The sequence below is a fragment of the Miniopterus natalensis genome, chromosome 2 (genome assembly GCF_054644295.1).
Source record: "Miniopterus natalensis isolate mMinNat1 chromosome 2, mMinNat1.hap1, whole genome shotgun sequence".
Classification (NCBI taxonomy): Eukaryota; Metazoa; Chordata; class Mammalia; order Chiroptera; family Miniopteridae; genus Miniopterus; species Miniopterus natalensis.
The window spans coordinates 8,723,142-8,745,903 of record NC_142082.1 but is presented as its reverse complement, the minus strand read 5'-3'; the positions used below and the strand labels follow the sequence as shown (position 1 = coordinate 8,745,903).

The following is a 22,762-nucleotide window of genomic DNA, read 5'->3' as shown; positions in this document are numbered from 1 at the left end:
TTGACTGAGATACAGGCAAGCCAGAGACGGTGTCTGCAAGGCCTGGCGGAGGCAGCGTGACCCAGTTCATGGGCCAGGGTTCAGCTTAGAGCTTTGGAGCCGGGAGAGAGCCTGGGCCTCTGCCCCGTTGCAGACTGAGGCGTGGCCATGGGGTCTGGACGCCGAGCCAGGCAGGCTTAATGAAAACCAGGCTGGGTCTAGCCGCAGAAAAAATTATCATGGATTTTTTGGAAGATGTATTAAAGGAAGGAAATGAAGGCTGTAGAGGAAGCGTTTACCAGTAATGATGTGGAGAGAGGAGTGCTTGGTGGTTAATCCCCTGGTTTGTAAATCACACTAAGTAATGCTGTTCTACAAAGTGCTACACTCTACTGCAAACCTGGAGCAAAGCAGTTTGAGAAAGCAGTTTGGCCTTGTTTGGGGTAAATGTAATAATAGTTCATTCACAAAAAATAAATTCAGTTGTACATCTTGGATAATGGATCTGGACTCTTGTTTATAAAACAGAAAAGAAGGAAGGGTTCTTGGGCGGGTCGTACCCTCTCACTGCCTTAATCTGTTCCAAAAGGTAGTTAGTTAACTGCTAAACTCTCGTCAACTGCTGGTTTTCGTCAGGAGGATTTCAATCGATGATGCACAACAATGGAATACTGCAGAGTTGCAATTGCAGCTCAATACATGCATGTCATACAGGTGGAAAAGGTCCAGTGAAAAGCAAGTAAAACAATCTGTGCTAGAGGAGGGTTTCCGAGCCTCAGCACCACTGACTTTTTGAACCACAAATTTTTGTGGGGGGGCCCGTCCTGGGTATTGCAGGAAGTTCAGCAGCATCCCTGGCCTCTACCCACGGGATGCTAGTAGCACCCTCTCCCCCAGGTAGGGACAACCAAAAATGTCTCCAGACATTGTTAAATGTCCCCTTCTAGGCAGGGTCACCCCCACTTGACAGCCACTGACCTAGGGGATACACTGACCTAAAGAAGATTCAGAACAGAATGTTACTGAAATCTTCAAAACCTGTGGAGTGGGGCAGGTTATATACAAGCTTATTATCAATTCCCTGAATATTTAAAATAAGGGGCAATTCTCTTAAAGTTTATTCAATTTTCTTTATGAATTGAAGTCTTCCCTTTTATAAGTAAAAAGAATCTTGAGTATTTTCAAGTGATAAGTGCTGAAAATATAAATACGTTCCAGTGGGTTTTTGAGGACTCTTGGAAAATTGTGGACTCAACTACTTTATGGAAGGGTAACCATATCCTTCCATAGCACATCCCTGGTTCAGGCAAAAGAGTGCATTTGGTGTTCAGTACAGAGTGATATTTCTTCTGTTTCTTGTTTTTCATTATTTATGGACAAAACTCTGAAAAGTCTGCCCTTTTTACGTGGATAAAAATGAAACAAGTTAAAAAATGAAACAAGTTCCATTCACATATTGGTAATCCCTGAATTTCTGTTTAATTTCAGAATACGATTTTTAAAGTTATCTTCATTCGCTTCGGTATTTCCAAATACTACTTCTGTTGATCCCTGTGGTTTTCTCTAACATGTTTTTTTTCTTCCCCTTCCTAGGAAATATTGGAAATTCTTTTACAATTGATCCCATCTTGGGCTCTATCAAAACTGCCAAAGAACTGGATCGCAGTAACCAAGTGGAATACGACCTCATGGTAAAAGCCACAGATAAAGGCAGCCCGCCTTTGAGTGAGATCACCTCTGTGCATATCTTTGTCACAATCGCTGACAACGCCTCTCCTCGGTTTACATCTAAAGAATATTCTGTCGAAATTAGTGAAACCATCAGCATTGGGAGTTTTGTCGGAATGGTTACAGCCCATAGTCAGTCATCGGTGGTCTATGAGATCAAAGATGGAAACATAGCTGATGCTTTTGACATTAATCCACATTCTGGAAGCATCATCACTCAGAAAGCCCTGGACTTTGAAACTCTGCCCGTTTACACATTGACAATACAGGGAACGAATATGGCCGGCTTGTCTGCGAACACAACGCTTCGAGTGCACCTGCAGGATGAGAATGACAACTGTCCCGTTTTTATGCAGGCAGAACACACAGGACTCATCAGCGAATCCGCTTCCGTCAACAGCGTGGTCCTGACGGACAAGAACGTCCCGTTAGTGATTCGGGCCACGGATGCTGATAAAGAGTCGAATGCCTTGCTTGTGTACCACATTGTTGAACCAACTATACACAAATATTTTGCTATTGATTCTAGCACTGGTGCTATTCATACAGTACTCAGTTTGGACTATGAGGAAACAAGTACCTTTCACTTTACTGTGCAAGTGCATGACATGGGAACACCACGGTTATTTGCCGAATACGCGGCTAATGTGACCATACACGTAATTGACATTAATGACTGCCCGCCTGTGTTCTCCAAGTCGCTGTATGAAGCATCTCTCTTGTTGCCAACGTACAAAGGAGTAAAAGTCATCACGGTGAACGCGACAGATGCCGACTCACGCGCCTTCTCGCAGTTGATGTACTCCATCACGGAGGGCAACATCGGGGAAAAGTTCTCCATGGACCACAGGACCGGCTCCGTCACGGTGCAGAACACCACTCAGCTGCGAAGCCGCTACGAGCTAACCGTTCGAGCTTCTGACGGCAGGTTCGCGAGCTTCTCCTCTGTGAAGATCAACGTGAAAGAGAGCAAAGAAAGTCAGCTGAAGTTCACCCAAGATTTCTACTCTGCAGTCGTGAAAGAGAATTCCACTGAGGCCAGAACCTTGGCCGTCATCACTGCTATTGGGAATCCGATCAACGAGCCTCTGTTCTATCACATCCTCAACCCAGATCGCAGGTTTAAAATAAGCCGCACCTCGGGCGTTCTGTCCACCACCGGCGTCCCGTTCGATCGGGAGCAGCAGGAGGCGTTTGATGTGGTCGTCGAGGTGACACAGGAACATAAGCCTGCAGCAGTGGCCCACGTGGTGGTGAAGGTCACCGTCGAAGACCAAAATGACAACGCGCCAGTGTTTGTCAACCTCCCTTACTATGCCGTTGTTAAGGTGGACGCCGCGGTGGGCCACACCATTCGCTACGTTACTGCCGTGGACAGAGACAGTGGCAGAAACGGGGAGGTGCACTACTACCTGAAGGAACATCACGAGCACTTTCAGATCGGGCCCTCAGGCGAAATTTCACTGAAAAAGCAATTCGAACCCGACACCTTGAATAAACAGTATCTCGTCACGGTGGTGGCAAAAGATGGAGGAAACCCAGCCTTTTCGGCCGAAGTTATCGTTCCAATCACTGTGATGAATAAAGCAATGCCTGTGTTCGAAAAGCCTTTCTACAGCGCCGAGATCCCGGAGAACATCCAGGTGCACAGCCCCGTTGTCCACGTGCAGGCCAGCAGCCCGGAGGGCTTGAAAGTGCTCTACAGCATCACTGACGGCGACCCTTTCAGCCAGTTCACCATTAACTTCAACACCGGCGTGGTCAACGTCATAGCTCCCCTGGACTTTGAGTCCCACCCAGCATATAAACTGAGCATCCGAGCCACTGACTCCTTGACTGGGGCCCACGCTGAAGTGTTTGTTGACATAGTAGTGGAGGACATCAATGACAACCCCCCTGTGTTTGCTCGGCCGTCGTATTCTGCCACGCTGTCCGAGGCTTCTGTCATCGGAACGTCTGTGGTTCAGGTTAGGGCGACAGATTCTGACTCAGAACCCAACAGGGGGATTTCTTACCATATGTTTGGGAATCATAGCAAGAGTCACGACCATTTTCACATTGATAGCAGCACTGGTCTCATTTCACTAGTCAGAACCTTGGATTATGAGCAGTTCCAGCAGCACAAGATTTCCGTGAGGGCTGTCGATGGTGGCATGCCTCCACTGAGCAGTGATGTGATTGTCACAGTGGACGTCACGGACCTCAACGATAACCCGCCACTCTTTGACCAGCAGATTTATGAGGCCAAGATTAGCGAGCATGCCGCCCACGGGCATTTTGTGACCTGTGTGAAAGCCTATGATGCAGACAGCTCAGACATAGACAAGTTGGAATATTCCATTCTGTCTGGAAACGATCATAAGAATTTTGTCATTGACAGTGAAACGGGGATTATCACACTCTCAAACCTCCGCCGACACACCTTGAAGCCATTTTACAGTCTCAACATTTCTGTTTCGGATGGAGTGTTTAGAAGTTCAGCTCAGGTTCATGTAACTGTAATTGGAGGCAATTTGCACAGCCCTGTTTTCCTTCAGAATGAGTACGAGGTGGAGCTGGCTGAAAACGCTCCCGTACACACCCTGGTGATTGAGGTCAAGGCAACCGACGGGGATGCCGGTATTTACGGCCACATTACTTACCATATTGTAAATGACTTTGCTAAAGACAGATTTTACACAAATGAGAGGGGACAGGTATTTACTTTGGAAAAACTTGATCGAGAAATCCCAGCGGAGAAAGTAATCGCAGTCCGTTTAATGGCAAAGGATGCTGGAGGAAAAGTTGCTTTCTGCACCATTAATGTCATCCTCACCGATGACAATGACAACGCACCCCAGTTTCGAGCAACCGGGTATGAAGTCAACATCGGATCCAATGCTCCCAAAGGGACATCCGTCATCAAAGTCCTTGCAAGTGACGCCGACGAGGGATCCAACGCAGATGTCACCTACGCCATGGAAGCAGATTCTGAGAGTGTTAAAGAGAATTTGGAAATTAACAAACTGTCTGGCATCATCACTACAAAGGAAAGCTTAATCGGCTTAGAAAACGAGTTCTTCGCTTTCTTTGTGAGAGCTGTGGATAACGGGTCTCCCCCAAAGGAGTCTGTGGTACCCGTCTATGTTAAAATACTCCCACCTGAAACGCAGCTTCCCAAATTCTCAGAACCGTTTTACACTTACACAGTGTCAGAAGACATGCCCATTGGCACGGAGATCGATCTCATCCGAGCAGAACACAGTGGGACTGTCCTCTACAGCCTGGTCAAAGGGAATACTCCTGAAAGCAACAGGGATGAGTTCTTTGTGATCGACAGACAGAGCGGGAGGCTGAAGCTGGAGAAGGGTCTTGATCACGAGACGACAAAGTGGTACCAGTTTTCCATACTCGCCAGGAGCACTCACGATGACCAGGAGGTGGTGGCTTCTGTGGATGTTAGCATCCAAGTGAAAGATGCAAATGATAACAGCCCTGTCTTGGAGTCCAACCCATACGAGGCATTTATTGTTGAAAACCAGCCAGGGGGCAGTAGAGTCATCCAGATCAGGGCGTCCGATCTGGACTCGGGGACCAACGGCCAAGTTATGTATAGTCTAGATCAGTCCCAGAGTGTGGAAGTCATCGAGTCCTTTGCCATTAACATGGAGACAGGCTGGATTACAACCCTAAAGGAGCTTGACCATGAAAAGAGAGACAATTACCAGATTAAAGTGGTGGCATCAGATCACGGGGAAAAGGTCCAGCTGTCCTCCACAGCCATCGTGGACGTTACCGTCACCGACGTCAACGACAGTCCCCCGCGATTCACTGCGGAGATTTATAAGGGGACTGTGAGTGAAGATGACCCACCAGGCGGTGTCATTGCCATTTTGAGTACTACAGATGCTGATTCTGAAGAAATTAACAGACAAGTTACCTATTACATAACAGGTAAAAAAATTTCAACCGAACGGCTTAATTTAAAACTAAGTATATGAGAAGTATAAATCCTGAGATATATATTGTATGGAACTCGGAAGGTGAAGGGGAAGATTTTAGTTAAGTATATAGAAAATAGGGAGAAATAGCATCAGCTAAGCTACATTTTAAGTTCTTGGCCTGAGCAAAGGAAACGGTTGTTTCATTAGACTGTTTTCTATTTTTATGACTCTTTCTGTTGAACTTTATGTTTAGTGCATAATAAATATATTGTAATTATAAAGAAGAGCTATAGTTTCAGTGTAGGCTAAAGTGTTGTTTAGTAGTCCTTATATTTTATTTGGCTTATGGCTGTATTTAAATACAAATTTTAATGGGAGAGCTAATATACCAAATTTAAAAGTATTTATTTTTTAAAAACTTTTTTTTTTAAACCATAACATTATAAATCTATTGTATCATTTATTTCTCCTGTTACTTATTTTTTCCTTTATTTCAACAAGTTTGACTGTCATCTTCTCCATTGATTTAATAGGAGGGGATCCTTTGGGGCAGTTTGCTGTTGAGAATACACAGAATGAATGGAAGGTCTATGTGAAAAACCCTCTAGATAGGGAGAAACGGGACAGTTATCTTCTGACGGTCACGGCAACCGATGGGACCTTCTCATCAAAAGCTATAGTTGAAGTGAAAGTTCTTGATGCAAATGACAACAGTCCAGTGTGTGAAAAGGTAGGCCTCGCTTCCTTTACATTTCTAGATTGCAAATTGAGATTTCTTTCTTAACCTTCTGGTAGGACTGTCCTGCGATGCCGTGGTGTCATTAGGTGTGTTTCACATTGTGACCTCTTACTGTTTAAGCAGAGGTGAGTGAGAAATGGGACAAGAGATGGATTAGCATCAGAACTGTTTCAGGGAGTGCTGATGGCTTAAAAACATTGTTCAAAAATGCTGTAAGTTACGGACAGGACTACAGCTGTGCTTAACTCTAAAAATGCCCTGTAAAGTTTTGAGAGAGAGATTGATTCCCTTTATTTGGGGATGAGGTGATTTTGGAGGAAGTGCCTGGCCGGCAGTTCTTTATACAGAGCTCAGTTTTGCTTTCACAGTTTGGGAGGCACTTGTTCTTAACACGTGAAACTACGAGGTTCACAGTGCGGCTCCTGTAACCCTGGAGCCACCATTTCACATGAGATCAGACACGCCAGAGCAGAGCCGCCCGGGGAGGTGCAGCCTGGGGACCTGAGCAGGAGTGAGCACTGTCCCTGAGGACGGGAACACTCTCCTTTGGGAGATGCTGGTTGGGGTAACTGGGTGGACGAGGAATGGGGCCTGAGGGTCAACTGGGTGAGAGGCTGCGAAGGTCCTTCCGGGGAAGTGGGCCTCTGTCCTAGAGCAGATGGGGACTCTGAATCCTGTTCTCTTTAAAACGTGGAGAGGACATGAACCAGGAGGTCCTTAAGGAAGGCGAGTTTGGTAGAATTGTGTCCATCTGGGGAGCAACAGTGACAGCAGGGGATAGTGGGGAGTAAGGAGAGGTGGCCAAGGAAGGAAAGGACAGAGATTCTGGGAGCATCTGGCCCTGCCTGGAGGTGACGGCCTGGCTAGCATGTCATGTCAAGACTGACTTTAATGCTTTCTGCAGGAGTGAGGGAGAGAGACCAGAGATAAGCCTGGAGGGGAGTTGCTTTTCGAGGAAGCGTGTTGGGTCCCACTTCCAATTTGTTCCATTTAAGGTCATGGGACATTGAGCTGAATGTTTTTTTAGACGTCTAAGAGATGGCGAGATTGAGGGTGGCTATCAGGGAAGGATGTGTGAATTTGACAGTTTCTGTGGATAACTGATTATTGAATTCATTTGAGAGGGTAGGAGCCAGAAGGGGAAAGAGCAGAAAGGTCTTTCCCGAGGCAGAGACGGAGGGAAGAGAACTCGGGGTCAGGGTGGCTGTCGGGGTGGGTGGCTGTCGGGGTGGGTGGCTGTCAGGGTCAGGGTGGCTGTCGGGGTGGGTGGCTGTCAGGGTCAGGGTGGCTGTCGGGGTGGGTGGCTGTCGGGGTGGGTGGCTGTCGGGGTGGGTGGCTGTCAGGGTCAGGGTGGCTGTCGGGGTGGGTGGCTGTCAGGGTCAGGGTGGCTGTCGGGGTGGGTGGCTGTCAGGGTCAGGGTGGCTGTCGGGGTGGGTGGCTGTCGGGGTGGGTGGCTGTCAGGGTCAGGGTGGCTGTCGGGGTGGGTGGCTGAGAGCGGAGGAGGAGTTTCGAGGAGGCAGGTGGCGAGCAGGATGTGACTGAGACCGAAGGCGGAGCATTTGGATGGTGCCTGGCTCCGAGATGGCGGTCTCCGTGTGGTGATGCGGGTGGACGCGTGATGGCTCCAGGTGAAACTGCGCTGGTGGTGGTATTTTCTGTGTTATAGAAACTAAACGTGTGTTTTTCAACACTTTAATATTTTTTCAATGTAGTACCCTGTCAACTTTGGGAATAGTAAAATTGGGACACTAGATCATTTGACATCGTCAGTATTGTAAACTATTTCGTTTCATGAGTCATAAAATGTAGTTCACTTAAAATTGAGTTCAGATTAAGAAAATAAATTCAACAAAATCTTACCTGTCTTACGTTTTGGTTTATGGCATGGATTTCTAAATAGTTGGAATGGGAAGCAACCCTTCATTGGAGAGTCCGGTTGGGTATGAAGAGAGAGGCTAGAGCAGGTGAGGGAAGGGCCCTGGCCTGAGCATCATTCCCGCCACGTGGCCTTGGGAAATCTTTGTTTTCTCCCAGGACTGGAAGTTCTTTTCTTTCTCAACGGTGTTCATTTGGATATGTGTTAAGAACTATTGCAAACGATACATTTCTGTATTGGAAATCAATAGATCTGATGTAACGGATCTATTTTCTCCCAATCTTTAGGTAAATATGGAGCAGCACTACTTATATTTTTCCATAGGAATTTAAAGTAAATATGAACCCAAGTCAGAGATATAAATTACTGTGTTTAGAACCTGTCGGTTAAATGTCCAGTCAGACTCTTTCAGCAGCATGGAGTTGTTAACTGTTCCCTGGCTCCTTGTTTTATAAGAAAAACAGTTTTGAAAGCTCCTTGGATTTTAACGTTAGTCGTTACCTGTGTTTTCTGTGGCCAAAGTTAAATGATTTATTCCCTTGGCAGTCATGTTGGCTTTCAGTGTTTTATGTTAACAATGTTGTTTTAAATCTTCGTAGACTTTATATTCAGACACAATTCCAGAAGATGCTTTCCCCGGGAAGCTGATCCTGCAGGTCTCCGCCACGGACGCAGATATCCGTTCCAACGCTGAGATCACATACTCACTATCTGGTCCAGGTGCAGAGAAATTCAAACTGAATCCAGACACAGGTAATCACGGAGTTCGGGGCCAAGTTAATTGTGTTCCAACAAAATTGTATACGTGGGTAGTTTTAGATCACTCTCAGAATTTGAAATTACATTTTGTTCTTGTCAGATGTACTCAGATGCTATAAAATGATCATCTTTTAGAAATCTCAAAGCAATTTGATGTACAAAATTTGGGGTAAGATAATAAAATCACCAACCAAGGATTTAAAATAGTTTATATCACCTTTTAAAAAAAACAGAACTCAGAAGTTAAAGTATACTTCTCACTTTTGCTCTGTTCATTTTATATATAGCTTGTTTTCACGAATTTGTGATCATAAATTATTATGAGCATATTCATTAAAATAACTCATGGTATGTTACCCATCTTTAAATTGCTAGGCTTGTTTTCCAGTTATAATTTGTCTTTCGTTAAAATTGGGGTCAAGTAATAGTTTTCTATTAAGCTCTTCCCCACCAAAGAACTAATTATGAACATCTGAATCTAATATTGAGTTATTTAAAAAAATTTAAATCAGACAAATCAGGTAGCTATTTTGCTTTCGTGACATTATATATAACGCAGGAGGCTCTAGCCTCGGGATCTCTGGGACCTGGCAGGGCTTAGAAACCTGGAACTTGCTGTACTCACAGCTGCTGACCCTTTAATTGATAAAACTGCTCTCCAGTGGAAGGCTGTTGCTCAGATTTTGCAATTGTAAGCGAAAAGGGGAAGACTTAAGACTTGGTATTGCAGTTCACATCCTAAATTTCAGGTGAGTCCTTTTATTTTTGTTTGTTTCTAGGTGAACTGAAAACATTAGCCCCCCTTGATCGCGAGGAGCAAGCGGTTTACAATCTTCTAGTCAAGGCCACAGACGGAGGGGGAAGATTCTGTCAGGCTAACGTTGTGCTCACATTAGAAGATGTGAATGATAACGCCCCCGAATTCTCTGCTGACCCTCACACCATTACCGTGTTCGAGAACACGGAGCCAGGGACGCTGTTGACCAGAGTGCAGGCCACAGATGCGGATGCAGGTACCACCTGGGCGGCACTTTGTCTTCAGACTGTGTTCTCAGATCCTAGGAACCTCCTTTGCACAACACCTCCCAGATTTGGACTGTTGAATTATTTTACCCCATGCATGTCGAATAACTCATCATTGTTGTGTTATTTCATTCCTTAGCATTAAAAATGAAAGATGAAATACTTAGAATAATGAATTCACTTTTAAAATGAGTATTTGAAGCCTCTGAATTGTGCCCACTAAACTTGCTATTATAAGGTATCGGGTGTCCCTAAAATTCTGCTCAGTGACTTTATTAACGGAACTTCATTTCCCATTGAGTTAATGAAGTATTATTTTGTGACTAAGCCGTTAGTGACATTAAGATATTTTAGTATCGTAGGAACATAACAGTAGCCAATGCTGTATTGCTACAGTTCTACAGACCTTTCAAATTCTTGTGGAGAAATAAAAGTGTAGGATGTCCATAGCATTTTGATAAGAGTAAAAATAACTTCAGTCACACTGATACGGAAGAATTCGAAGACTGGCAGAAATGCTACTTTTCAAATAAATCTTTGTCACTGTAGATAAATAATAAATAGACTTTAAAAGATCACCAGGGGCCCTGGCCAAGTGGCTCAGTTGATTGGAGCGTTGTCCCTACACCAGAAAGGTTGCGGGTTCCATTCCTTTCAGGACAGATACCTAGGCTTTGGATTCAGTCCCCAATTAGGGTGCACGCGGGAGGCAACCGATCCATGTTTCTCTCTCACATCCATATTTCTCTCTCTTTCTCTCTCTTTAAAAAATAAAATCAATAGACATATCCTCAGGTGAAGATTAAAAAAAAAAAGATCTACTGAGTATTATAGCGTAAGTTCGTATAAAACATAGTTTTTAAAAGCTGGATAACTTTGAAATATACGTACTTGAACTCAGTAAATTGTTAATCTAAAAGTTTACTTATTTAAGATCATAATCATAAGGATTTTTAAAATGTGTTTCAGCATTTTTCCTTTTAATTTATATTTCCAGAAATATAATTTAAATTCTTTGAAATAAAACATCTGACATCATGCCATCTCTTGACAGGACTGAACCGGAAGGTAGCCTACTCTCTGGTTAACTCCGCCGACGGGCAGTTCTCCATTCATGAGTTCTCCGGGATCATTCAGTTGGAGAAGCCTCTGGATAGAGAGCTGCAGGCGGTGTACACCCTCACTGTGAGAGCCGTGGACCAGGGTTTGCCAAGGAGGTTGACAGCGACTGGCACTGTGGTTGTGTCAGTTCTGGATATAAATGACAACCCACCCGTGTTTGAGTACCGGGAGTACGGTGCCTCGGTGTCTGAGGACATTGTGATTGGGACAGAAGTCCTTCAGGTGTATGCAGCCAGTCGGGACATTGAAGCAAACGCAGAGATCACCTACTCGATAATCAGTGGGAATGAACATGGGAAATTCAGCATAGATTCTAAAACAGGTAACTTACCACGTAAATCAGAGGATGCCCTTTATTCTGCAAAAAAGTATAGATTGCCCGGCACTCGTCCTGATACAAAGGGACTGGTCATAAATTGTTAGTAGATAATTCTAACAAGATAATCAAATTGGTAATCTTTGAATTGGATGAAAAAGATAAAATTCACTCTTTGTATTGTTATTTCGAATGGGGTTTTTAAAGTGGTTTCGAAGACTTTATAGTTCTACATAATAAAATACAGGGTGTCCCAAAAAAATGTCTACACGCTTGAATAATTATAAAGGCAGTGTTTATTAAAATACGTTTCATTTTTCAGAATGTAATAGAATCAGCTGTTAAAGTGTGTATACTTTTTTGGGAGACACCTTGTACATTTCTGATATATCCATTATAACTATAAGCAAATTAACTTTAAATAGAAAATGAAAGGATCACACTCCAGTGATTTAGTAAAGATGTGAGATGCATTAAGTTAGTGAAGATAAAGACTGGACGATAGTAGAGTCATCCCCGTTGTGGAACTCCTGGGAAGTAACTTCCCAGCGAAACAGCAGTTCCCACCTCTTTGATCTTAGTTTCTATGGGGACATCTGATAATTGTCCCAGTTATGTCCCAGTTGACTTTTTTATTATGCTTGTTACATATAACAGTTGTAGTTCTTCGAATCACACTGGCTGGATGACTGCCAACAAAGTCAGAAGTCATAGGAGCTTAGACTCTTGCTGCATAAATACTTTCCTAGTCTTGTTCACCTGTGGTCTGAATAGCTGTAAGTCTTAGAACATTGTGAAAAGTTGCTCCGTTCGTACGGTATTTAATTCTATGTAACTAGTTCAGGTGAAGAGTAAGTGTGCGAGGATGCTATTTTAAAATTTATTTTTAACACAGCATAAAACTTATTTTGGGGGCTCTAAGTAGTATGGACAGTAAGGGGATGAAAAGGAAAGATGTTAAACAGTTGTTAAAAAGGAATTCTTTTAATGATGAGAAGTAGTTATTCTAGAGATTTTTTTTTTAAAAGGATGCGTATTTCTATAAAAGAAAAGTATGAGAAGGGAAAGGAAACTGGAAGCCAAAGAGAGAATTTTTATGTTTTTATTTTATTAAATCGGGGTGAAGTCTGATTTAGAAGAGATGAGAAATATAATCATTTTTATAGCAGGGATGTTGATGGTATTGATTGGGGAAGTGATTTAAATATCACAGAGAATATCAGGAAAATAGATATAAGCAGGGATGTTGATGGTATTGATTGGGGAAGTGATTTAAATATCACAGAGAATATCAGGAAAATAGATATAAGTAAGGATCAGGGATGGGCACATTCATCATTTTTAATTGTTGAATTTTTTAGAAAACATACATAAGTGGTAAGTAAACCTTTGAAGTGAAAGTTAAATTTACTTAAAAGCATCTGTTTCAGTCACGAGAAAGCAGTGGCATTTGTAAAGTGCTGGGAGTAATTTTGATTTTTCGCACAGGGGCCATATTTGTCATTGAGAATCTGGATTATGAAAGCTCACACGAATATTACCTGACTGTGGAAGCCACTGACGGGGGCAGTCCTTCACTAAGTGATGTGGCAACTGTGAACGTCAATGTGACAGACATCAACGACAACACCCCGGTGTTCAGCCAGGACACCTACACGGCAGTGATCAGTGAGGACGCTGTCCTCGAGCAGCCCGTCATCACGGTGTGTGTTTGCCTAGTTTTCTCCTCCTAGATTTCTGTAGGAGGTTTTGTGTGTTGTTGTTTGTTTTAATAAGATTGATCCAGCTTTTTTGTCGTGGCCTTACTTGAAAATATTTAGAAGGTATGGCAGTGTCTTTTGTTAGGCTAGTTACTGACTCTATTATAAATAATTGCCTTACGACAACTAGCTGTTGATACCAGAAATTCTCTTCAAGACTTCTGTCCCTTCCTTCACTGCCTCCTAAGCAAGAGTGTCCTATTTTGTAGGTCATGGCTGATGATGCCGATGGACCGTTAAACAGCCACATCCACTATTCAATCATAGATGGCAATCAAGGGAGCCCGTTTACAATCGACCCTGCCAGGGGAGAAGTGAAAGTGACCAAACTTCTAGACCGGGAAACAGTAAGTGAAAAAGTTCGGCTTCAGTTGCTCACCGATTACCAGATCAGTAACCAGCAGTGCCTGGTACTCATACCTGCCGGCGTGGTGGGGAGTGCCGACAGGGTGCAGCCAGCCTTGTCCTTCGGAACTGACAAGTGAAATACAAGTACTGGAAAAGCAATGACAATAGGAAAATACAGCGAGAGCCCGGCTGGTGTAGCACAGTGGTTGAGTGTCTACCCATAAACCAAGAGATCCCGGGTTCGATTCCCAGGGATGGCACATGCCTGGGTTGTGGACTCGATCCCCAGTAGGGGGCGTGCAGGAGGCAGCCAGTTGATGTCTCTCTCCGATGTTTCTCTCTCTATATACCTCTCCCTTCCTCTCTCTCTAAAATCAATAAAAACATGTTTAAAAAAAAAAGGAAATACAGTAAGAATATGAGAGATGTGCTTCATACATGAAGTTTAGATGATAAGAGTTTACAGTCAGGAAGAAATTACTCTTGGCTCCAGTGTTTTGAGGCACTTCATGGAGCCAGAAGCTGGGTTTTAAATAATAGTAGACATTTGGAAAACCACAGGTGCTGAGATAAGGGCTGCAGAACATACTCCGGGATTTCGGCAGCGTTCCGGCTCCTTCCACCTCTCATTCTGGAAGGGAGAGCTTAACAGGGAGCTGTCCTGGAAAAGAAGCTGCCTTATTTCACTCCATTTTTTTTCCTCTTTTTTAATAGGAAGTCATGAAGGGATAATCTCTGGAGTTGTAGACAGTTGACCACAGTCCAAGTGTAAAACTGATGGGAGAGGCTGATGTGGAAAGGCCTGAGGTGTTGAAATCACTAAGCCCTCAGGGTGGGAAACCGCTTAATGTCCGTCTCCTTCTGGCCGGGAGGGACATTAGGGAAGGTTGCCGCCCTTGTTATCACAGCCTTAGAGATACTTTTCTGTCTTAAGAAATAGATCCATACGTTTTTCAAGTTTGAACACTTTACAGAATGAGTGCATATTGGAGAAGCATCAGAGAATCTAATCACCGTCGGCATCTTTGTTGAGCAAAGACAGTCCCTTTTGCAGCTACATTATTGGCAGCGTACTTGCTGTAGGTTAGGTTAGGGAAACGCCCACGCGAGGACATGGCAGAGGATGACAGGCGTTCAGATCGGCCCTTCTTGGCTGTCAGGAGTACATTCCTGACTAAATCCTGGTCTTCGGCCTTGTGAAAAGGGACATGCCATCTCTCTGTCTTGTCCCCCAAAAGATTTCAGGTTACACGCTCACGGTTCAGGCGTCGGATAATGGCAGTCCACCCAGAGCCAACACGACCACGGTGAACATCGACGTGTCTGACGTCAACGACAACGCTCCGGTCTTCTCCGAGGGAAACTACAGTGTGATCATCCAGGTAATCTCGGGGCCCCGAGGGATCCTTGCACGCAGTCCTTTTGAAATGAGCTCTTTCATTGGCCTCAGTTATTTGCCTGAAATGTCTTTCTTTTCCTAACACTGCATTTTAGAAAAATGAGAGGAGTGAAATTAGAGGGGTCTTCATCAATACTAAAGGAGGAGCATTTTTAAGATGCAACCAAGCGTTTTATCTCCTTATGTGCTTTGGTTTTTAAGATGCGCTCACCAGTCTGATTCTTGACGTTCTGATGTCCCACCACAGTGCCTTCTTCCTTCCAGTCCCCCCTTTTCCCTCCTTCGTTCCCATCATAGCCCCCCCTCCTTTTCTCTCTCTCTCTCCCTTCCAAACAGACCAGCCATAAGGTTTTTCTTTCCATAAATTTCATACTATAGTAAACTTGCATGGGTCTCTTACCCTAAAGGTGTGGTTTTGTTGAGAGCTGTGTGCATTTTTTGTTTTTTACCTGTGCAGGAAAATAAGCCCGTGGGGTTCAGTGTGCTCCAGCTGGTGGTGACAGACAAGGACTCTTCGCATAACGGCCCCCCGTTCTTCTTCACCATCGAGAGTGGAAACGACGACAGCGCGTTCGAAGTGAACCAGCAAGGAGTCCTGCTGACGTCCGCGGCCCTGGAGAGGAAAGTGAGAGATCGCTACTCACTGCGTGTGCAGGTATCCATGTCTGTGCTCGTGGTTTGTTGTGGCTTCACGGAGAAGCGCTGCCTTGGTGGTCTCCTTGTGTGTAAACAGCTTGCGTTGCCTGAGAAAACAAAACGTGTGTAGAGTTGTGGTCTTTTTTTTTGTTCTTTGCCATGCCTTCGTTTTTATTCCACGGCACTTTGGGGGCTCGTTGATTCATTTGGTTAGTTCATCGTAGGCATTGATGGAGCTGGACTCTACCAATTCGTGGAAGGGCTGTAAGGGACCACATGTCCTTGTCCTTGATATGCTCCTAACGTGGAGAAATAAGTACCTGATAATTGGTCATTTCTAAGATCTTGAACATGTGAATACATTTTTAAGAAGCTGTAAACAATGACGCAGACGGTGGTGACTTTTTTTTTTCTTTTCTCCCAGGTGGCTGACAACGGAAAGCCTCAGTTGTCATCTCTGACCTACGTCGACATCATGGTCATTGAAGAGAGCATCTATCCCCCCGCGATCCTGCCCCTGGAGATTTTCATCACTGCTTTCGGGGAGGAGTACTCGGGCGGCGTCATCGGGAAGATTCACGCAACAGACCAGGACGTGTACGACACTTTAACCTACAGCCTCGACCCCCAGATGGACAACCTCTTCTCCGTCTCCAGCGCAGGGGGGAAGCTGATTGCACACAAAAAGCTGGACCTGGGGCAGTACCTGCTCAACGTCAGCGTGACAGATGGGAAATTCACCGCGGCGGCCGATGTCACGGTGCACGTCCGGCAAGTGACGCAGGAGATGCTGAACCACAGCATCGCGATCCGCTTCGCCAACCTCACGCCCGAGGAGTTTGTCGGGGACTACTGGCGCAACTTCCAGCGCGCCCTGCGCAACGCCTTGGGCGTGCGGAGGAGCGACATTCAGGTCGTGAGCGTGCAGCCCTCGGAGCCCCACCCCCACCTGGACGTGCTGCTGTTCGTAGAGAAGTCAGGCGGCGCCCAGGTGTCCTCCAGGCAGCTTCTGCACAGGATCAATGCGTCCGTGACTGACATTGAGGAAATCATTGGAGTTAGGGTACTGGACGTGTTCCAGAAGCTCTGCGCAGGGCTCGACTGCCCTCGGAAATTCTGCGATGAAAAGGTGTCCGTGGATGAGAATGTGATGTCCACACACAGCACGGCCAGACTGAGCTTTGTGACCCCCCGCCACCGCAGGACGGCTGTGTGTCTCTGCAAAGGTAACACCCGTAAGGCTATGAAAATAGGTGGTACATGCCCTGGCCACTGTGGTTAGAGCACCGGCCTGTGCACCAAAGGGTCTCAGGTTCAAGTCCTGGGCACGTACCAGGGTTGTGCATTCGATCACCTGGGCCCTGGTTGGGGCACGTGTGGGAGGCAGCCAGTCAGTGTTTCTCACGTCTGTGTGTTCCCCCCCACCATTCTAGAAATCAGTGGGAAAAATATCCTCGGGTGTGCACACGATTTTATGTACAGTCTTTGAAAGTTACACATTAAAGATCCGTTTGTTCGAAATTCCTATTAATTAGCTCTCTCTCCTCCCCTCTTTTTTTTTTTAGAGGGAACATGCCCGCTTATCCGTCATGGATGTGAAGACAATCCGTGCCCTGAGGGATCGGAATGTGTCGCTGATCCCAGAGAGGAGAAGCATACCTGTGTCTGTCCCGGTGGCAAGTTTGGTCAGTGCCCAGGTAAGAGTCCAGTGATTAGGCATACTTTTATTTATTTTATTTCTTAATTAATTTTTAAAATATGTCTTTATTGATTTCAGAGAGAGGAAGGGGGAGAGAGACAGAAACGTCAATGATGAGAGTCATTGATCGGCTGCCTCCTGCATGCCCCCCTCCTGGGGGATCGAGCCTGCACCCCGGGCATGTGCCCTGACTGGGAATCAAACCACGATCTCCTGGATCCTAGGCCAATGCTCAACCGCTGAGCCACACCCGGCTGGGCCATATTTTGATTTTTAAAAGTTACTTTCAGTGTTTCTAATCATTTTTTCAAATGGAGTTGAAAAGTATTGTAAAATTAAGTCTACTATAACATGTCAGTTGTAGAGATGAATAAAGCTTAACTAGTAATTTCCCCTTCCTGTTAAATGATAGCTCACCCAAGTGAATAGTTTGAAATGTTTCCTTCTGCTAAAAAAAGAATCCTTATGTATCCTTATGTATTGGTGCTGGTGCATCCATTTCTGAATCTAGGACTTACTATGTCAAAAACTAACTACATTTTTAATTTTTAAACAAACCATTGTGTCAGTTTCCCAAAAATGTATACCAATTTTTATTTCTCCCAGTCTTGTGTGAAGGTCTCAGTCCCCATTCTCTTGCCAGTATCGAAGATTTTCACTTGAAAAATAAATACCTGTGTAATGGGCATGGAATGATGGTCTAATTACTTTGCATTCCTCTGGCTACTTGTCAATGTTGTCTTTTCACTTGTTCATGGCCTGTGAACATTTTTTCCTGTGTGAGTGGCTTGGTCATCGGGGTTATTTTGTTTGTCTCTTATTTTCACGTGTGGAGCTGTGTGTGTTACAGTGTTAACATTGTCTGCATTCTACTGTCTGTATAGCGTTGATCTTTTGATTTGTTTAATAGTATCTTTTTTAATTTCTGTGTTGTCAGTTGTACATACATTTTCATCATTTTGTAGAATTCGGACTGTTTTTATATCTTGTTTCAGAAGGTTTCCCAAACCACTTTGAGGATATATAAATGTTTTCCTTAAGTGCCTTGTAGTAATTTTACATTGAATGTTTTTATAATTAGCTTTTTCGTAGTTTCAGAATTCATTTCTTTACAATACAGGAGTCTCATCTCTTCTGAATGGAGACCCAGTTATGCTAGGCTGTTTATTAAGCAACTAGACATGTCCCGTTGCATTGCATTTTATCACGTTCTAATCTTAAATAAAGACTTGGGTCAGCCTCTGGGCGGATGAAATCACACTTTAAAAAATATGCTTATACTTGGTTCTGATTCATTTTTCCCCCTCTGTGATTCGCAGGGAGTTCATCTGTAACATTTTCTGGAAACAGCTTTGTGAAATACCGTCTGAAGGAAAATGAAAACAAGCTGGAGATGAAACTGACCATGAGGCTCAGGACGTACTCTGCTCACGCGGTTGTGATGTATGCGCGAGGAACTGACTACAGCATCTTGGAGGTAGGTTTCTGGACCTCAGGTTACGGAGACTTTAAAAATATTAATTCCACTTTGTGTTCAGATTGTCCCTGTTTGACAAATAATTCAAGTAAGTAAAGTGGTTGAATTCCTCATGTAACTAGTTCACTGATGCCTCCACAGGTTTTCAGCTGTGGGGTGAGGCGGCTCTGTTTGCTGTGCAGTAACTTCAGAGAGTTACTTGTTTTTCACAAACATGTTTAGGCAGCTGTGATAGTTAATATCGAAACTCTAAGCAGTATTACATCTTGTTGATTTTGTACAGAGATCCTGCATAAGCTTGAAGTGATAATTATCTTACCTGCCTTTTTTTTTTTCCAGCATGATTAACTTTTGACTTTTGATGTTACTCGATGCTATTTTTGGTGGTTGTTCAGTTAGTAGTTAATTACTAGTCACTTCATGATGCTTTTTGGATGTGCAGTTCACACTTGAACTTTATATCCCCAGAGCTCCATTATCATGTGTTCAATGAACAAACAGTCTGTCAGTTGCCCCACATACCTCTCCCTCCAATTTCTGATCAGAGACTATAACCAGAGGTTCTGTGGAGTAACATGAAGTGTTGCTGTTTTTGCCGTAGATTCATAACGGAAGACTGCAGTACAAGTTTGACTGTGGGAGTGGCCCTGGCATCGTGTCTGTTCAGAGCATCCAGGTCAACGATGGGCTGTGGCACGCAGTGTCCCTGGAAGTGACCGGCAACTATGCTAGACTGGTCCTGGACCAGGTTCACACTGCGTCAGGCACCGCCCCGGGGACTCTGAAAACCCTGAACCTGGATAACCACGTGTTTTTTGGTGGCCACATCCGTCAGCAAGGCACGAGGCATGGGAGAAGCCCCCAAGTTGGGAATGGATTCAGGGGCTGTATGGACTCCATTTATTTGAATGGGCAGGAGCTCCCCTTAAATAACAAGCCCAGAAGCTATGCCCTCATTGAGGAGTCGGTGGACGTGTCTCCCGGATGCTTACTCACAGCTACAGAAGACTGCTCCAGTAACCCCTGCCAGAACGGGGGCCTGTGCAACCCATCACCCGCGGGAGGTAGGCTGCGTAACGTCGCTGGTTTCTAACGTCACACGTGTGCGCTTAGGGGACGCCCTGCGCGTGTTTCTGTTGTTTCTCTCTATTCAGGTCATCGTCAGACATTCATCAGTATGTGTTACGAATAGGGGAGCAGAGCAGCCTGGCTGACGGGAGCTGCCTGCCTGCTGAGCTCCTGCAGCCACGTCTCATTCCGCATCAGGGGCCGTGGGCAAACCACAGCTCCTTCTGACCTCTCCTTCCAAACACAGACACTGACCCAGCGGGGTTTAGAATTGGCACCATTTAGTTCTTCTTGCGTGCCCCCTTTATCTGCTGACCCACTAGCTATAGATGGGGTGCCAGAGGCCTTAGACCCCTCCTGAAGTGCTGCCATCCCTGTCTTGAAGCCCTAGCTCAGTGGAGGATTCTGGCTTCTGCATCCTGGACCCGTATGTCCACTTATCAGTAACAGAACACGGTTATGAAAATGACAGTTGTCTTGCCCAGTAACTAGAGCTTTGTGTAATGAACAGAAGTCAGAGCAACCCTTTCATTAAGTGAGATTTCAAAAGACTTGGTTTTCTCCTTTTTTCTTTGGAACGTGTCTATGCATACTAGATGCAGAGTAGGCCAGGTTATCCCCACGGTAATACTCGGAACAAAGGTTTATAGTGTACTCCTGTCACATGCACAAGGAGGCTGTCCTCACTGTGTCATCAGGGCTGGGACCAAGAGTCGAATTTTCTTGAGACCGCTGTAGCAGCAGGCAGAAGGGAACACAGGTACCACACACAGTGGCTCCTAAAGCTCTGACCGAGCCCAAAGTGCCACACTTCTGTGGCCAAAGAAAATCCCATGGCCATGACCAGCTCCAGAGGTGGCGGTGGGGACGTGCAGTCCTGCGTCTTCCCCAAAGACCAGTCGTTGGAAACCGTCTCCACCATACCTGTCAGCCTTCACAGAATGAAGAATCTGACATTGTTTTTGCTCCTTTACACAAATTCGCAGATCACCTTTTTTAAAATGGTAGCTTATGGTTTTCAAAGCTTTTTCATTTAATGTGTCATTTAATCCTTAAAAGCTTGTGAGCCGCAAATAAATTGGGATGTTGAGCACTAAGTGTTGTCAATCCAGCGGCCACTCGGGCACAGGATTACCTTTTCCCTGTTCTGTATGCTTGGCCCAGTAACCTTACATACTTTAGGATGAACTAAAGCTAATTATGAGTTCTGTCTTTAGTGCTCTGTGTTTCTGTTACCAGCAGCGGCTTGGTACAGATGATGTCTTACTTGGAGGGAATGGGACTGTTACTGGCTTTTACAGGTCTTAGGAAACTAAATCTTCACCTCAAAGCAAACGCCGACTCCCTAAGACTTACATTGTGAGCTACTGAGCGACGGGACTTTTTTGTTCCCCTCTCCTGACTTAGGTTATTACTGCAAATGCAGCGCCTTGCACATAGGGCCCTACTGTGAGGTGAGCGTCAACCCCTGCTCCTCCAACCCCTGCCTGTATGGTGGCACCTGCATTGTGGACAGTGGAGACTTCATCTGCCAGTGCAGAGGGTTATATACCGGTCAGAGGTGTGTGCATTTTTCCGTTTTAACTTCTGTGTGAAACATCTCCATTCACTTGTTAATGTTCCTGCTTTGCCGTGTTTATTGGCAGTAGAACTGCTGGGTTTATGCCTGTCACTTACTCCTTAGGTGCCAGATTAGTCCGTACTGCAAGGACGAGCCCTGCAAAAACGGTGGGACCTGCTTTGACAGCCTGGATGGTGCTGTCTGTCAGTGCGATTCAGGTTTCAGGGGAGAAAGGTAACTGGCTTTTCTCAAGACTTTATTTCTACCTCTCTGTAACGTTACAAAGATGAACGGATGCCACGAAATTTTTTTTAATTGGGATGACGTTGCTTCAGAACTCGACACTTCTCGTACTAGCTTCTTATATTAGTTATCTTTCTGCTCTTTAAAATAAAAATTTGAGCAGGTGAATATCATGTTATAATGCTTGGAAAAAACCTACTTCCTATGCTTTTAAGATATTATTTATAAAAAAAGAGCGTGTGGGTTTTTGCAGGAAGTAAATGTTTGTGGAATGAGTGAGATTATTATGTTTTTTTAAAGCAGACACCTGTGGTCTGCTGTCTTTGAAAGTGATGATAACGACGTCTTTTCATAATACACTGTAACTCTTCTGTAGCCTCTAGAAACCTTTTCCAGCTCTCTCATCTTTTGTAATCCTTACCATAATCCTAAGAGGTGATTATTATTTTCCAGGACAGAAAATGAGGCAGTGTTTTAAACCTTGAAAGAGATAGATTTTGTTCCAGATGCCATTTCACCTTAGACTTTTTACCAGTTTAGTTTAAAAAATTGCACAGTGAGTGTTTTTCGTAAGTGCCTAGTGCTGGGCATTCCGATGAGCCTTCACCCTTAGTCTTGTCAGGAAGCTGTAAGTGTGACCTGCGTGTAGGTATTCCCATGTGGTTTTGCTCTAGTTGTGGTTGTCGTCCTGAAGTTTGTCACCAGTTACATGGTCTTAATTCATAAACTGACTTTCCTAATTCTAATCCGTTAATACTTAATGTAATGGACAAAAATGTCTCAGTTGTCAAATTTTAATGCCTGGTCGGTGTAGGGGGTGGTGTGTAGAAATATTTATTAAAGGAGAAAGGGTTTGAGAAGTGTCAGGTAGATCCACACAGGTGCAAAAAATGCCCGTTTGGAAAGGCAGAGTGGCAGGGACTTGGATGTGAACCGTTCTGTAAGGGTGAGGAGCTGTGGGAGGTTTTCAGTAGGGAGACACATTTAAAATGGAAAACAGAGTTTCCTTGCCTTTCACATGTTTTATGGAACTGTCATAATCCCCTAGAGGAAGATTTTTCTTAGAAATTTAACCTAACCTATTAGAACAGTTAACAGCATAACCA

The 22,762-nt window shown here is 44.6% G+C and overlaps 1 protein-coding gene across 3 annotated transcripts in view; it reads left to right on the top strand.

Moving 5' to 3' along the window:
• FAT1 (FAT atypical cadherin 1) overlaps window positions 1-22,762 on the top strand; it is a 108,144-nt gene that overhangs the window by 75,790 nt on the left and 9,592 nt on the right. For all 3 annotated transcript variants that reach the window (XM_087814105.1, XM_087814103.1, XM_087814104.1), the window contains exons 9-23: window positions 1,573-5,640; window positions 6,164-6,360; window positions 8,845-8,998; window positions 9,784-10,017; window positions 11,082-11,471; window positions 12,954-13,168; window positions 13,435-13,572; window positions 14,812-14,955; window positions 15,430-15,627; window positions 16,033-16,834; window positions 17,174-17,305; window positions 18,627-18,784; window positions 19,386-19,848; window positions 21,260-21,413; window positions 21,537-21,647. In XM_087814105.1, coding sequence (XP_087670231.1) covers window positions 1,573-5,640; window positions 6,164-6,360; window positions 8,845-8,998; window positions 9,784-10,017; window positions 11,082-11,471; window positions 12,954-13,168; window positions 13,435-13,572; window positions 14,812-14,955; window positions 15,430-15,627; window positions 16,033-16,834; window positions 17,174-17,305; window positions 18,627-18,784; window positions 19,386-19,848; window positions 21,260-21,413; window positions 21,537-21,647 — 7,558 coding nt within the window. The remainder of the gene's footprint in view (window positions 1-1,572; window positions 5,641-6,163; window positions 6,361-8,844; window positions 8,999-9,783; window positions 10,018-11,081; window positions 11,472-12,953; window positions 13,169-13,434; window positions 13,573-14,811; window positions 14,956-15,429; window positions 15,628-16,032; window positions 16,835-17,173; window positions 17,306-18,626; window positions 18,785-19,385; window positions 19,849-21,259; window positions 21,414-21,536; window positions 21,648-22,762) is intronic.